Source organism: Rhipicephalus sanguineus, chromosome 7 (genome assembly GCF_013339695.2).
Source record: "Rhipicephalus sanguineus isolate Rsan-2018 chromosome 7, BIME_Rsan_1.4, whole genome shotgun sequence".
NCBI classification, from domain to species: Eukaryota; Metazoa; Arthropoda; class Arachnida; order Ixodida; family Ixodidae; genus Rhipicephalus; species Rhipicephalus sanguineus.
The window spans coordinates 68,861,998-68,878,099 of record NC_051182.1 but is presented as its reverse complement, the minus strand read 5'-3'; the positions used below and the strand labels follow the sequence as shown (position 1 = coordinate 68,878,099).

The following is a 16,102-nucleotide window of genomic DNA, read 5'->3' as shown; positions in this document are numbered from 1 at the left end:
TCTTATGGCGAAGTTCAGTCCGGTGGTGGTGGTGTGCGGTGTGACCATCGTTACTGTGCATGCGCAAACCCTCTCCACTACCCTTCCCCTCCCATTCCCCCCTCTCACGCGCGCCTCATTCTCTCCTGCGCAAGGCCGCGATGAGCGCCAGCGCATGCGCGTCCTCTCCCTCTCTCTCCTCTCCTACGCTCCCCTCCTCTCGCGTGCCTGTCGACCGCGTTCCCCGCTCGCCCTGTGAGAATTAACGGCTAGGCTAGAGGGAAGACACGACGCGCGTAGCGTTCCTTTTTGCGTTCCACGACGCTAGGTCGGTAGCATGCCCGAGGTCGGTAGCATGCCCAACGAACGCCAACGGAACGCAATCGTGCAAATGCTCTGGCTTCGCATCGCCTCATGGTCCCCTTTAGCGGGAGATGGTGTAATTTTTTTAGCTTCACTAACAATTGGTTTTCGAAATTTGCATCTGCCATCTTTCCTCATTTCTTTTTTTGAGAACAACACAGCAGTGTCACGGTGAGTTCCTTCAATGTGTGTGCTGGAAGGAATGGTGGTGTTGCAGCATCTATGAACACCTTGCACTTTAAGATTGTTTTTGTCATATTGCCATGATGCTTGAGTCTGGATCCTGAATAAAATGCAGCGCTTGACGTTCGCTATAGTTTGGAGAAAATACTCATAGAATATAACTGAAAATCGGCGTACCGTGCCCGTTCTTGCCAGAAAAAACCCGGAGGTGACTCCGATTCTTGACCGAAGTGTGTGGTAGTGGCAGTCGTATGTCGGCGTTCGTGTGCCCTAGTTCATTCCTTGGTTTAAGTTCGTGCTTCGCGCGTTGACATAGCGTACCTCGCAGGCCTCATAGAAAGAAGTGCGTGGTTGAGATCTACTCTGCCAGGTGCCACAACAATCCCAGCCACTCAAAAGAAAAGCGTCTGCTCTTTCAATTAACTTGTTCAATTAATTTACATTAATTATCGTGACAGTTAATTGGCCTTCATCTTAAGTAAACTTACGTATGCTTCGATATCATACGTATCCAATATAACTCAATTTGAACCATAACCATCGATTTCTAACCAGTTTCGTTTTTCAAAACAAATTTACTGAAATATTCAGAAAACTGGAAGTACGTGCTCGACCAGAAGTGCTTGGAAATGTCACCCGTTGCTCGTGATCATGCTTCTGCGCAAAATTTACATCAGTGGCATTGTATCAAAGCAGCTAAGTTACTGCAATAGTAGCTGCATTCATCTAGTTGAGCTCTGTACCGTGGCCGCTCATGTTTATGTTCCCAAACCCAGTATTCCGCAAGCACAAAGATGTTTGGGCACAAGCTCTCGGTAGTGCCAAAATAAACATTGTTCTTTGTCAAAAACTTCTTTATTCTTTCCTTGTTTCTTTTTTCTCTCCAGTTGGCAAGATCCGAAAGCGCTGGCTGGAGCAGACAATATCGAGCACGGGCTTGCAGATGCTTCGCGCCGTGAAGCAAAGTGTCGACCCACAGAACATCTTCGCCAGTGGCAATCTGGCGATGTGAATTCAACGAACAAACGGACTCTGCTTCTTCTTCCAGGGGGCATTTTCGCAGAAGGCTCACACTAGGGGGGGGCCAACATAATCGCCGGCACAGCCGCCGGGCTGGGACACCGAGCTGGGACACCAGCTTATCGTGACAATTTTGTAAAGGGCATTAGGGTGAACTCTCAGTTGAGTAATGTCACAAGGAAACAGACAGAACAAAGTGACCAGCGGGAAAAGGACGAGTGATGGAGTAGATTTCACCAGTGCATCTTGGTGCAGTTCTGTTAAAAAGTGCCGTTGTGTTGTGGCATTCCTGGTGCGAGTGACGGCGTGTGCCATTACTTGCGACGCTGGCCCAGTTGGCCAGAAATTCGGCCCGCAGCATTCCGCCTGTCTACAGCAGCTACAATGGCATGCCTTGTTGCCAAGCAACTGCGACACACATACCGAGGGCAACTACCGCAGTGCACGTGCTCCGAGATTGCTTCTTTTTTGTACATCTCATTGGTGTAACGTCTATCAGTGAGTGCACAGATTGCATTCTGGAATAAATTAAGCATGGTTTGACATTTTATATAGATGCAACTGGCGTTCAAGAATGTCATATGTCCCTGGTCACATTCATCGTGTTGGCACAGCAGACTTGTACAGTCCTCGCATCGATGCAGTGTCACCACAGCCAGCTTGTGCATTCGCGCTAACTTTGAGTATTATAAGGGAGCCTTTAGCATGATTGGCTGTAAATATAAACACAAACCACACAAGGAAACATGGACAGGTCAAGCGCACACTACCAGCTGAACAATTTCTATTTGAACGTATGATTGACAACTCAATATTGTTTCATGGCTTAGAGAATAACAATGCTTGGTCACTGTGCTGCTGCTTGTTTTCTTTTACCTCCTGTCTCTGCAAGTGCACTGCAAAGTGTGCCAGTGTATGTATTTCAATGCAAAGCCAATATTAAACATGATTGATAGTTTTCCGGTTGTCCTGTTCGTGTTCCCTTTCCTGGTTTGTGTTTACGTGTACGGGCATGCTAGCAACATGGTGAAATTCCTTTTTCTTTAATCAAGTCTCTTGTGGTGCACGAAAAATGAGGAAAGTTCACAAGCGATGCACCCAAGAATCGGGTGGATTATGTCAAAGTTTCAACGGGTCATCACTAGACCCGTTGAAGGCTCGTAAAACTGGCATTTACATCAATGAACATTGTGGCTTTACTTGCTGCTTAGATGCTGTCAAATTTTAAAATTGCTCCATGTTGTCAGATCTTGTTACGTTGGCGTTTTGGGCCTCTTGTAGTTGGACATAGCAACCCTTTCAGCCAATCGGAACTTGCAAGATGGCAGATCTGATGATACATAGGTATGGGCACCACAGCTGCTTTCTTTGGCCAGTTTCTGCCATATTTTCAACATCTTTCTGAAAGTTGGCTGAACATTTGGACAGTTAAGCACCTTTATATTGTAACTCGTGTAAGGCATGGTGGGGTAGCCAGTTTGAGATGGTGTGAAAGTAAAGCTTGTCATATTTTATGTTTGTGTTTTCAGTTTAACAAGGTAGTGCATTACTATATTTGTGATAGTTGCGTCATAACGTGAAAACTCTGTGCAGCTGCGTTGGGAGACAAGGAAGGCATTTCATGCATTATTTTTCCCTATTTGTGCATTTTTTCCAGTCTTGTCTGGTCACACATTTCTGTTAAAAAAAAAAGACAGGCAGCCTGTGCTTGTGTATTATTTTCAGTGAGCAACGTGTGGGAGGCAAGGGTACTTTCCGAGGTCGCATATAGACGATTGGCAAAACTCTGGAACTTGGCTTCCCTGCAAAGCTATATCCGCAAAACAATCTAATTCAACACGATTGAGAGCTGTTGCCTGCAAATGCACTTCCTTATTCCTTTTCAAAAACAAAACAGTCGTGCCTCCTAGCCTCAACGAGTGAGTGAGTTATGCTAATCGATAGTTCTGTGGTTTCTTCTTATTTGAAGGCTCTTCATAGGATAAGGAGCCTTTCATAAAGTGCAGCAGAAATGACATTTGGTCAAGTTGGATAAGTGTCATCTCTGGGTAACAGTGCAACCACAAGTGCTGTCTCATCGTTTGTTACATTCTTTTGACATTTTGCTTGCACTGCTCCCCAAATATGAAGTCTCTTATGCAAAGAACAGGGGAAGTGATGGCTCCTTCTGAAAAGTTCATCCTCCGCAGAACACAATTTTCGGATAGCTTTTTCGTAGGGCAGGGCATTTTAGGATAAGTGCCTTGCTGACAACGTATATTTTAATCCATGGCCGGGCAGCCAAGTTTTGTAATGTTTGCTTTTTATATTTAAATGCAGGTGTGAAACCAGTATTTATATTCGAGTGAGATGAAGTTGCCATTTGAAAGCTGCATCCCTGTTTAGTGTAGTCACATTGCCAAATGATCAAACGATACAAAGAATAGGGGGATAAATGGTGCTGTGATAGATAAACCGCTGTGGAGTTGATTGAGAAAATACTAGGGATGGGCGAATAGTGAATTTGAGGTTCGAAGCGAATAGTGATTTGGTCGAATAATTTTGAATCGAATAGTTTGAATAGTATTTACCGCATATTATTAAGAAAAAAAATCACAGCATATCCATGGGTGAATGATGAAGAGCTTGGGCGAAGCTCCTGAAGCAATCATGGTTACACCGTGAAATCTTCAGTGGTTTTGCCCAGCAGTAATCAAAGCGATAGCCCAGTACATCATCAAAGACGTGAGAAACACTGTATATATTTATACAAGAAATTTTATTAATCATAAGTGATAGCTAGACGTGGCTTCCGTTCCCCCTTCATTATAACGGCTTTATGGTCTGTGAAGTGATGGATCGGTGATGGGTCGTAGTGGGATGTTTGCAAAGACGAAGTAGTGGGCAGTTTGCAAAGGATCGGTGATTGACCGGTTACGCCTTACGCCGGACGCGTGACAAGGTTAGACTAAGAGGAGCTTCGCCCCTAAAATGAGCATTTTCGTCATGACCCTTGCACAATATTTTTAAGGACTGGAACTAGGTATGAGTGCTTAATAAAACACGTTGCGTTGCGGGGCTAGTTGGTGATACACTCTTATTTAAAAACTGTAGCGCTATATTAGACGAGGACAAGAAGAAAGGTACATGACAGGACGGGCGCTACCTCCAACTATTTTTATTGAAACAACCGGACAGCATTTTATAGCAATAAATACAAGGCACGCATGCGCAATCATGAGGAACAGAGGAAGGGGGGGTGGGATCCTTTCTTCTTGTCCTCGTTTAATATAGCGCTACAATTTTTAAATAAGTAGGTATGAGTGAATGTCACTTTTTTGGTTTAAAATGAAGTGGAAGCAGCCTTGAATAGTACCAACATTTGAATAGGGTGCAAGTTATAAGTGGACGTTACAATTTAAAAATTACTATACTTAGCATATATAAGGCCATATAACACGCTTTTAAACTTTAAAAAAACATGTACATTTAACCTTGAAGTGTGGCTTCGCGGCAGTGTAGAATTCCCCTGGATGGGTTGTTTCACGGCACAGTAACAAGATGCTGCAGTGAAACCACCTTTACAGGGCGTTATGTGCGGTCAAATGTATACATATATTCGTTCATTTCGAATACTTCGAAATTTCAAATAATCTAAATTCGTATCGAAGCGAATTCGAATACTGTAATATTCATTCAAATATTTGAAATGCCCGAATATTCATCCATCCTTAGAAAATACCCTCAAGTTGACACTTATTGACCTGTATGCTGCCATATCGATTAGATTTTTGCCTACAATTTTTCTTTGCACCTTTGTACTTTGGCACAATTTAGATAAATCTGCACATACATAACTGTGCTTCTATGTTATATATGTAGTTTTCCAGGGTACCATTTTGTAATGGTGCGGTGACACTGCCATCAACTGCGACGAGCATCGGATGCACACGATTGAAATTTGAGATTAATAACTTGCAACGTTAGCGCTGCTTACAAATATTGTCATTTACAATAGCAAATTTCGTACAGAAAGAACAACTCTAAATGTTTCAGTTATCTGCTGCACCGTGTTTGTCTGCACAGCTGTTCAAGCAATCAGACAAACAAGGCCATCAAGTAAATATATAATTAATGGTGCATAACTAAGTGTAAAAACATGACCATCCTGTCTGGACTACTAGTTCGTTTATGCGCAAGTTTCTCACAAATGTGACGCTGCAAAGTGCGTATGGACACTTTGGTTTGGTTCTGTCCGATATAATAAAGTACATTTCATCTGTGGCAATACTTAGCAATATTTTCCTTTAACATAATTTTTACAAGGATGACTATCATGTTATTCTTGGTAACCTTTTGTGCACCTTGCTTCTTTTTTTTTAACCTCAAGATAAATTATTTGCCTTCAAAACTACATTCACTGTGTTCACTTTTTGAACCTCGTCAGCTTCAGTCTTTTATCTCCACTTCATAAACTCGCCCTTTGGGTAATGCCTCCACTAAGGCCTTTGAGGTTGCAGGAACAGAAGGCCCAAAGAAGTTAACTTCATTAGCCTAACAACTAAAAGAAGACATTATAGCTACGCTGATCAAGTTTATCCACATGCTGGTGTCCATTGAAGTCACTTCTTCCACAGCAGTCTAGGCACACTAGTGACTACAATGTCAGAACAAATTTGAGAAAAAAAAAAGTAAGTTTAAATGAAATTGAACAATGCTGTTCTAGTGAAACAATGTATGTGTCACATTTTGCTGTCATATTGAAAGATCACACTACTGTTTTGTTGCTGTGAAACATTTTTTTTTTTTGTAATGGAACTGCAGGTGATGTATGCTTTAAAAGTTTATAGCGCAAAACAAGGATGCGATGTCTTGAAGCGTGTAGTTAACATATTTATAATGCAAACTGCCACACCTGTGCACTGCAAGTCAGCAGTTTAGCCAGACAAATGACGGATATAATTGGCAATCTTGTTAACAGAGCATACAGGAGGCTTCCCATCATGCCATGCTGGTTGTGCCACTGTATAAATTTGCATGGATGTTTGTGCCACTTTTCCCTCTAGGTTAAATGCCGTTGGAGCTCAAGGAATCAGACGTGTAGTCACGTTCATCATTTCACTATGGCACTAAATAAAATGCTAGGCATGCTGTAAAGCTGCAACGGAACAAAATAGGCTCGAGCGACCTCTGCCATGCTGTCAAATTCACTAGCTTCTCAGCTGAGTGGGCCAGAGTGTTTCTATAGCCTCTCCCATTGGCTTAAGATGCTGCCATTATGGAATTTGACAATATGGTGAAATTAGTTTCCAGTGTAGCACTACAGAGCAGCGAAGTCACGACTAGCATTCAAAATTCAGGCTTTATAATGGGCTGCTTTCTGCCGGCCACCCCCGCTTGAAAATGTGGACCATTCCAGGTGCTCAGTTTTTTGCATGCTTGGAAACCAAAGCGCCGCATGTCGAGACTTTGATGACCCAGACAGCCGTCACTTGTGCCAATCTTTTTCCGATGCAGCGATGCGTCAGTCTTGAGCACTGTCAAAGAGTCCAGATATGCTGCAATACAAGCAGACACTGCTGCTGCGGGTTCTTAATGTTGTCAGTCTTTTGTTGCACAAGCATTTTTCCTTGATGATCATGTGAATAAATCAGGTTTTGACATTCCCATGGTGGTTGTGGGAGTAATTGGTGCCGGACTCTGTCCCACGTCTTTTGTGCTTGGTATAGTCTTGGTCACCTGCCTCTATCCATAGTATACAGAATACAGAAATTAAAAGCTGAAAACTTATCAGCCAACTGTATTAAAGGAGCACTGACACAAAAATTTTGCATCTTGTTTTTTTTTGTTGCAATAGATAGCTTATGATCCTCTTATCACGGCTGCAAACCTCGTTTGCGCGAGTGCGCGACTGTTATTTATTTAGAGACGTTTTTAGAGCGCCCAGTCGCAGTTTCGGTTTCAAGGAGCACCGAGCTAGGCAGCTACTTCCGGAGGACGGGTAACCACAGCTGGCCACGTGAACACGCAAAATTGTGACGTAGGCGGCGTGCGAACGTGGGTGCGGTGGGCGCCGAACCAGGTCAAGTGGCGCCAGCTATGGAGGATTAGAAACAACTAACAAACGCGTAATCTATGTCCTCCGAGCATTCGGAAGCGCCCATTTCGACTCGCTAAGCTTACAGCATCAATTATTTGACTATGGCTCTCAAAAACGGCGCCGAATCGGGACGAATACATTGCTGTCGAAGCTTAAGGACATGAATCTAAAGCACATGGAAGCATCAGTTCGGAACTTACACGTTACAGAGCGCACGGCGGCCACTTGATAGATTCGAAGTGGACGACAACCGCTTTTGGCAGTGCTGCCATGTTTTTCGGAGGCACGAATGCCTCGCCGGCGAAGCTTGCCGTGCAAGTTGGACAGCTCTCGCGCGTGCGGCGACGGCCGACGTTCTGCGACACCGCGCCGTTGCGGCAGGCTTGCCGCTAGCGTGAGCGGGCCATAACATCTGCCAACGGGCACGGCGAGCGAACAGCGGAAGAGAACACAACTAGCACACGCAAAGCCGCAGGCACGGAGGAAGAAATGGCAGGTAGCGCTGCACAAGCGCAAGGGCACAACCAGCCACCAGCCAACACAAACTCGTGACGTAGGTTTGTTTACACATCCGCCGCGTTGATGTCGGCGTCGCGAAGCGCTCGCATCTCGCTCAGTCGCGTGGCATGCACTTTAAAATTTATTTTAAATATGTTCTAGGCTATATTGGCCCTTGATATTTCGTAGACTTTGTGTACGGCTCCACATACATCTATTTCACCCATTATCTCGCCTTCGAAATTTTGTGTCAGTGCTCCTTTAAGGGGAGGTGGGTCTTGAAAAGTGTGTTTTTAATAGTTGGGTGAACGGAACGAAATTTAATACACTTATTCAGTTTTTTCTGCAGATTCCAAATCTCTGAGTAGATTTTTAATACAGTAGAACCCCGCTGATACGTTTTTGAAGGGACCGTAGGAAATAAACGTAAGAGACGGGAAACGTAAGAGCCGACAAACAGGAAAAATGGCAAAATATTTAGTGGTACAGAATTTTATTTCAATTCTTACGAGCAGCACGAAAATTGGCGCGCTCAGGCGCGATCTAGTCGATGGATAGAAACGCGGAGCTTAGGACGGCCTCATCCACAGAAATGTAATCAACGTATGTGATTTTTTTAACACCAACAGCTGTAGGCATGAAAGAACTAAGCACACGCAATCACGACCGGCGCGGCGAGTCCGACCGCGAACCGCACGCACGACCGTGCGAGCTCCAACCAGCTCGAACTCCTCCCGCTCTCCGACAAATAACGATGATGATGAGTCTACGCCGACGCGATGGCAGAAGTGAATGCCAATCTCGAAGGCCTTGCTTTCGCAAGCAATTACGTCATACACGCCATGTTTGTGCAATACAAATCTCAAAGGCTATGCTTTTGTCAATAGTAAATGCCAATCTCGAAGGCCTTGCTTTCGCGGGCAGTTACGTCATAGACGCCATCTTTGCAATTTGAATCTCGAAGGCCATGCTTTTGTTTGCATCAATTGAAAGATTCTGTTGCTTGCGCCTCTCATGCGGCTAATATTACGGTCAAACGAGGCCAAGCTGCGTGAAAATGCACCATGGCGGCTCTCTTTGGTAGTCACTCGGTCGGCTCCGAGCGCACTTCGCGACGTATCATACGGGAACGATCCGACAGTTACGACGTAACAGTGGGGTTCCCAATACATTGTATCCTATGGGAGCTATGCCGGGACCGGCGGAAAACGACGTAACAGCCGGGAAAACGCAGCAGTGAGGAACGTAACAGCGGGGTTCTACTGTAGCTGGATTAGAACAAAAGATATGCTAGTTCTACAATGTTTTCTAGCACAATTCTTACGGGGATCTTTGGCAACTTCTTTTCGTCAAACACAAAAGCAAAGTATGCGGCAAGATTGCCAGAAAGCTGGTCTAGCCGATGATGCTATTTATTTTCTTATAATTTTGTTTACCAAATAATAATTCTCAATAATCATAAAGTGTATAAAGCAAAAATTTTTCACTCATATTTGCATTCGTTTATCTTGCATTCGAAGTTCGACGAAAACAATAAAATTAACATCATCAGCTAGATGAGCTCTATGGCAGTCTTGCCACATATTTTGTTTTTGTGTTTGGCAAAGCAAAGTTGCCAAAAAGTACCGTAAGAAATACACTCTTAGAAATTGCATATCTTTTGTTCTAATGCAGACAATAAAAATCTACTTGAAGATTTGGAATCTGTAGAAAAATCTGAATTCAGTTAAGGGGAGACGTGGGTCTTGAAAAACATTTTTTTATTAGTTGGGTTAACTGAATGAAATTTAATACACTTACAGTTTTTTCTGCAGATTCCAAATCTTCAAGTAGATTTTTATTATCTGCATTAGTACAAACGTTATGCAATTTCTGAGAGCATATTTCTTACGATTCTTTTTGGCAACTTTGCTTTGTCAAAGACAAAACAAAATATGTGGCAAGACTGCCAGAGAGCGTGTCTAGCCGATGATGCTAATTTGATTGTTTTCATCGAACTTCAAGTGCAAAATAAACGGATGCAAATATGAGTGAAAAATTTTTGCTTCATACACTTCATGATTATCGAGAAGTATCATTTGGTAAACAGCATTATAAGAAAATAAATAGCATCATTGGCTAAAACGGCTTTCTGGCAGTCTTGCCGCATACCTTGCTTTTGTATTTGATGAAAAGAAGTTGCCAAAAATCCCCGTAAGAATTGTGCTAGAAAATGTTATAGAACTAGCATATATTTTGTTCCAATGCAGCTATTAAAAATCTACTCAGAGATTTGGAATCTGCAGAAAAAACTGAATAAGTGTATTAAATTTCGTTCCGTTCACCCAACTATTAAAAATACACTTTTCAAGACCCACGTCTCCCCTTAACCAAACTAATAAAGAAAACTTTTTCAAGACCCACGTCTCCCTTAAGGGGCAGAAACAGGTCAGAAAGGTGCTTAGAAGTTCCAGAATATGATCAGTGTACATACTGTAAACCATTTTGCTATGAAATGTCATGACATCTTTCCTGCAAAATAAAAGCAGCATGAAAAGGAGCAAGCGTGCAAGCGTTGTAAGAAGAATAAGCTTTATTCTTTTATCACAAGATGAGCATGCTCGCCCAAGATAAAAACTATGTCAACAGGCTAAATTTGGTACTAAAAAGTAAACGTTGTGACCTAATACAAGTATTTACATAAATATAAATAATACTGCTGAATGCTTAAAATGTACTGATGGGCTAGTTGGTGAGCCATGATTCTCGAATAGGCAGCGCAAAGGCAACGAACACGGACACGGTCTTTTTTTGTGTCCGTGTTCGTTGCCTTTGCGCTGCCTATTCGAGAATCGGGAACTGCTGAATGAGTGCTTTATCATTAATGAAGTGATGGTTTGATGAATTTGGTCTCTTCGTTGGAGGCTTAGCTGAGGTTGTCGATGGCATCGCTGTCTTTCACAACCACCTGAAAAAAAACAAAAAACAGAAATACGGAGAAAACATTACACAGGAGATCGCGCACACACACAGAGATTTTTCTAATGCATTTGCTTATCTTAGGTAGCCAAATGCAATGAATGTGCACCATTTTTAATTTTCGGACATCCGAACTTTCACATAAATGCTGCCAATTCACTCCACATTACCATAACACTACTGAGATGTCAGTTTCAGTGTGTACAACTCGAACCATAATAATTTACTCTCAGTAAATGGAACTGCTGCTTAAGTGGAACTGCCTCTAATATGATTGGTTTCATACTTGAATTGCACACCCCTGTACACCTCTCGGGAAATGGAACTCCACTTAAATGGAATATATTTTCCTGGTCCCTTTAAATTCAATTTAACCAGTCTACTGTATTTTGTATCACTCGTTACGGCGAGCAGACTACAAACATGAAGTCTAGGTGTGGCAGAGGCTTCGTTGAGCAACAGCAGTCTTAATTATTTCGTTCTATTCCTCCCGAGCCATACGCAATGATGGCCGATCCAGGCAATAACAGTAAGATTACGAGGAGCAACAATGTAAGTTGACTAGCAAGGTGACAAGAACAATGGGAGAAATTGGAAATAACAGTTACAGGCATTGCCATGTGTTTTGCGAGCAGTATCCGCACACATGATTTCCACCCCTCCATGACTTGTTCATCGTACACAGTGTCGTGGAAGCTGTACATGGCCTCAGCAGGGCATATGGCACTAAGTCACGTTGTTACCATAGCGGTTGGCCTTAAAGGAGTACCGACACGATTCTCAGACATCGCAAAAGGGACATTTTTCGTTTCCTCGGTATGCAGTGTCAACGCTGTCCACACACAGGAGTCTGAGAACATGTATAAAATATTTTAATTTTACTTTGAAGTTTTCTTCGCTGAGCACCTGCAAGCCAGCCCCACTGCAATGCACATTATCCCGATGAGTCAAGACAGTTGTTCCCCCGTGTTTACGAGTTCTGCGTCCTGCATGCAGCCTAAATCGTAGAAATCACTGTCAGGTTCACTGGACGACAATTCGCTCACAGTTGCTTATGTGCACCATGAGTAGATGACGGCTTTGCCGCTAGTACGTCGTGAGTTTCTGTATCCCCGTGACGTCACACTGCTATGAAACGTCACTGAGAAGCCAACCCCTCGATATCGAAACCAAAGTGTCTTTTTAAGGTAGCGGTAATTAAAATATATTCGATGCATTCCCACGTACCACAATACTCGTTTTAGATTTCTCGACACCAGTATTTTTATTTAGAGCAACAATCCGAAAATTTTTAAAATTTGTGTCAGTACTCCTTTAACAGTTTGAAATTGAGCACATACAGTGGAACCTCGTTAAACCGTACCTGACGGGGACGTGAAGGAACTACGTGCTATGCGGTACTATGGTTTACCCGAAAGTAAGAAATTTGCGCTTACTTCCGTGTAAAACGAAACATGTTTCGCAAGAACACCAAGAAACACTTTTATTGAGTGGAAATCGGACGCCAGAAGTCCATCACTCTCGTTTGCCGCTTTGGCAGCCTCGCAGCGACAACTGCAGCTTCAAAGCCATCCAAGTGGATGGCCAATTTGTCCATCAAGCCGTTCTTTTCCGCGAACACCCGCATCATGCCAAGTGCTCGCGCTGCTTCAGTTACTGAGGGACGCGCTGCTTCAGCTATGAGAGACACGGCACATCCTCCGGCTCAGCGTTGCTGTCGTCGTCCTCCTCCTCCTTATCACTGTCGCTCGCGCTCGGTAATTTGCCACAGACAGAATTGATGTCACTGTCGGACAAATCTTGACCCGTTTCGACTTCTTCGTCAACATCGCAAAACGTAGCGAACGGCACTTTGACGCCGCCACCCTGTCGCTCCAAGACTTAGGCGATCAGCGCCTCGCATTCACTGCTGTCGATGTCTTCTTTGGTCGCATCCGCTTTGCTTGGGCTCGTTGGTTGGGTGGGCACAACAAAATGTGGACGCGCGAAGCAGTTTTGGACAGTAGCAGGTTCTACCTGCTGCCAAGAATAGGCCCGCAAGTGGATGGCACTTAGCATGTCAATGCTGTATGTTTTGCCACTTTCCATGGCAAGAAGCATCCTTCACAGCAAGTTTTTTCAGTACAGGTGCTTCACCGACCGAATGATACCCTAGTCCAAGGGCTGGGACAGTGCCATTGTGTTTGCTGCGAGAAACTCCAGCTTCACGGCGGAAAGGTTGTCAAGTTGCACGTGTGCCGGCGCGTTGTCGACAACCATTACAATATTTCTCCCGCTTGCAGGGAAGCGACGGTCCAGCAGGCGCATGTATTCCTCAAATAGCTTCGAGGTCATCCAGGCCTTGGTGTTGAAGCGATACAACATGCCTGAGGGAAGTCGTCCACCCTTGAAGCATCTCGGCTTCGCGGCCTTGCCAATAACGAGAAGCGGCAGCTTCTCGTTCCCTGCCATGTTGACAGCAAAAGCAACCGATAACCTCTCCTTCGCCTGCTTACCACCTGCGCAGGTCTCCCTTTTAAAAGCAAGCGTTCGGTTCGGCAACATCTTAAAAAAAAAGTGCCAATTCGTCCATGTTAAAGACGTCTTCTGGGGCATACTCCCACAAGATATCTTGCAGCTTGCTGCTGGCCCAGTCCTCTGCGCCGTCTTTGTCTGCCGCTGCACCTTCGCCGGAAACAACCTTCGTGGTAAGATTATACCGTGTCTTAAATCTAGTGAGCCAGCCACTACTGCAGACAAAACTGTCGTGACCCATTTGTGTGGCGAAGCACTGCGCTTTTTCCGTGAGGAGGGGTCCGCTTACAGGCAAGTTTCTAGCCCTCGCATTTTTCAGCCAGCGCATTAACGCCTCCTCGACGTCTGGGTAGGTTGAACCCCTTAGGCGACAACGTTTGAGGTTGGACGGTGTGCCATTCAGCACCTTCTCCCTGGCTGTCCAAATGCCACAAACCGTTGTAAGTGGTAGGCCTTTCTCCCGTGCCAACACAGACTTCTTCGCTCCATGTGGATGGCATTGACGATGTCTAGTTTTTCCTTGATGGTCAGCACGCGATGCTTCACTTGCCTGTTTGACATTGTGCGGTCGTGTCACAATACGTGTCCGCAGACGCACAATATCACAAAGTTGAGCCGGCTCTGAACACATCCAACGCGGTCGGAGAGACGCGGTCAACTAACAAACTACAATAACAAGCCCTTCATCGTCGCGCTGCTCTCGCGGACTCTCGCCGGCAACGAGCTGTAGCTAGGCCGCTCAGCGGTGGCCTCCGAGATGGCGCGCGGCGCAATTCGGAGGCTAGGCTGGTGCAATGAACCCGGAGATACGCGCGTATGCATGCAACGCGTAGCTCGAACGGCTCAAATTTTGCGAACGCCGCGCATAATTGGTTGGCCGTCGGAGCGCGAGACTGCAACTGAGGACTATGATTGGCATTCGACAAGGGAATAGTACGCATTAACCAACATGTATACGATGTACAGCTACGGCTTAAGCGTGCAATAAATGCATTAACTTAAAGGAAAAACGAGTTGGGGATTCATATTAACTACGTTTAAAAAGAAACTACAAAATGCGGGTTAACGAGATTCCACTGTATCTCCTTGGGCCAGTTGCAAAAAAATTAGAAGAGATGCACAGGTAGATGAACACAGCCATTCTAGTCTTTCAGAATTAACCAACCAGCCACTTGAGATATTAGAACCTAGAACTACACTCAAACCTCGATATAACGAACACGGATATAACGAATTATCGGTTATAACGAAGTAAATGAAGAATAGTTTTGTCATAGCTACAGTGTTACAAATAAACGTTTATAACGAATTTTCGGATACAGTAAAAGCTCGTTAATTTGGATTTCACGGGACCGGAAAAAATGTCCGAATTAACCGAATGCCGAATTAACGAATGAACAGGAAAAACAACATTAAAATCAAGTTGGAGAAGCATACCTTTATTTGCTGAAGTATTTTGTAATGGTCGTCTGCGTTTTCACGCAGATTCCGGCTTACATTACAATTTGGCAGGGTTCTGTTTGGTGTCGCAGAAGTCTGTTGCCAGACTGAGAAGCGCGAAGCAGCTCGTGGGTCGCGCCCCAGTGACCCGGGCACACCACGGACGCTGGCAAAATACTGAGGAGGGCGAAGCGGCTCGTGGGTTACATGCGCCCCAATGACACAGGCACACCACGGACGCTGGCAAAATACTGAGAAGGGCAAAGCGGCTCGTGGGTTACGTGCGCCTCAGTGACACGGGCATACCACGAACTTCTGCGACACCAAACAGAACCCTGCCTACAATGTTTCTTAACTTTTCCAAATGGCCAACAGCACGCAAACTGTCGGAAGTGCTCAGGCAAACGCCCTCTAATATCAAAAGCGCCTCCGAGACTTCCCGTGAGGTGCGATGAGGTGGCGACATTATTAATAATTTCTTGATCGGGCAGGAGACCAGTCGTGGCGACACAATCATCAATCGCGATGTAGTCCTGAAGGGTCATATCTGTGGGAAGGACAGCATCGAAGGTCGGGATCACCGTCGGTGGACTCGGCTGACACCTCGTCGATGCCACCGTCGGCTACTGCCGCATGCTCGGGCCTCACATGTAAACACGGTCACAACGGGAAAAAACAAGAACTCCGCAAGAAGAGACGGTGCCGACACAACTCAAGGGAAAATGGCGTCGGAGGAGCGAAGAAAGAAGACGCCGACGTTCGGTGACGCCGCGATCGCCCCCACTAGTTGATGACGATGGCGATGTCACTCAAGTTTCGGTTTCGCCCCAGCGGTGCCAGCGCTGCTTTACCACACATTTGTGTAGCGGCAGCCGTCAGAATTTGTCCGAATTAAGCGGTGCGGAGCCCAACTCTGACGAATTAACGAAGGTTTGGTCCCATAGATTAACATGCACTTTGGCCGGGACCATAGAGCCGTCCGAATTATCCGAATTAACGGGTGTCGAATTAACGAGCTTTTACTGTATAATGAAGTTACTTTAGTGGCAGATGTGGCTTTGTTAAATG

At 44.8% G+C, this 16,102-nt stretch overlaps 2 protein-coding genes across 4 annotated transcripts in view; one reads left to right on the top strand and one right to left on the bottom strand.

Moving 5' to 3' along the window:
• LOC119399510 (alkyldihydroxyacetonephosphate synthase, peroxisomal) overlaps window positions 1-16,102 on the top strand; it is a 470,712-nt gene that overhangs the window by 86,276 nt on the left and 368,334 nt on the right. For 2 of the 3 annotated variants that reach the window (XR_007416870.1, XR_007416871.1), the window contains exon 18: window positions 1,413-1,820. Coding sequence is in view for 1 of the 3 variants with exons in the window: in XM_037666315.2 (XP_037522243.1) it covers window positions 1,413-1,537 (125 nt within the window). In the remaining 2 variants the exon portion in view is untranslated. Of the gene's footprint in view, window positions 1-1,412; window positions 2,096-16,102 lie in introns of those variants that run through there. The other variant, XM_037666315.2, reaches the window with a different exon arrangement.
• LOC119399509 (lymphoid-specific helicase) overlaps window positions 10,960-16,102 on the bottom strand; it is an 83,757-nt gene continuing 78,614 nt past the window's right edge. Inside the window, exon 15 of the mRNA XM_037666314.2 lies at window positions 10,960-11,069. Coding sequence (XP_037522242.1) covers window positions 11,028-11,069 — 42 coding nt within the window. The 3' untranslated portion in view covers window positions 10,960-11,027. The remainder of the gene's footprint in view (window positions 11,070-16,102) is intronic.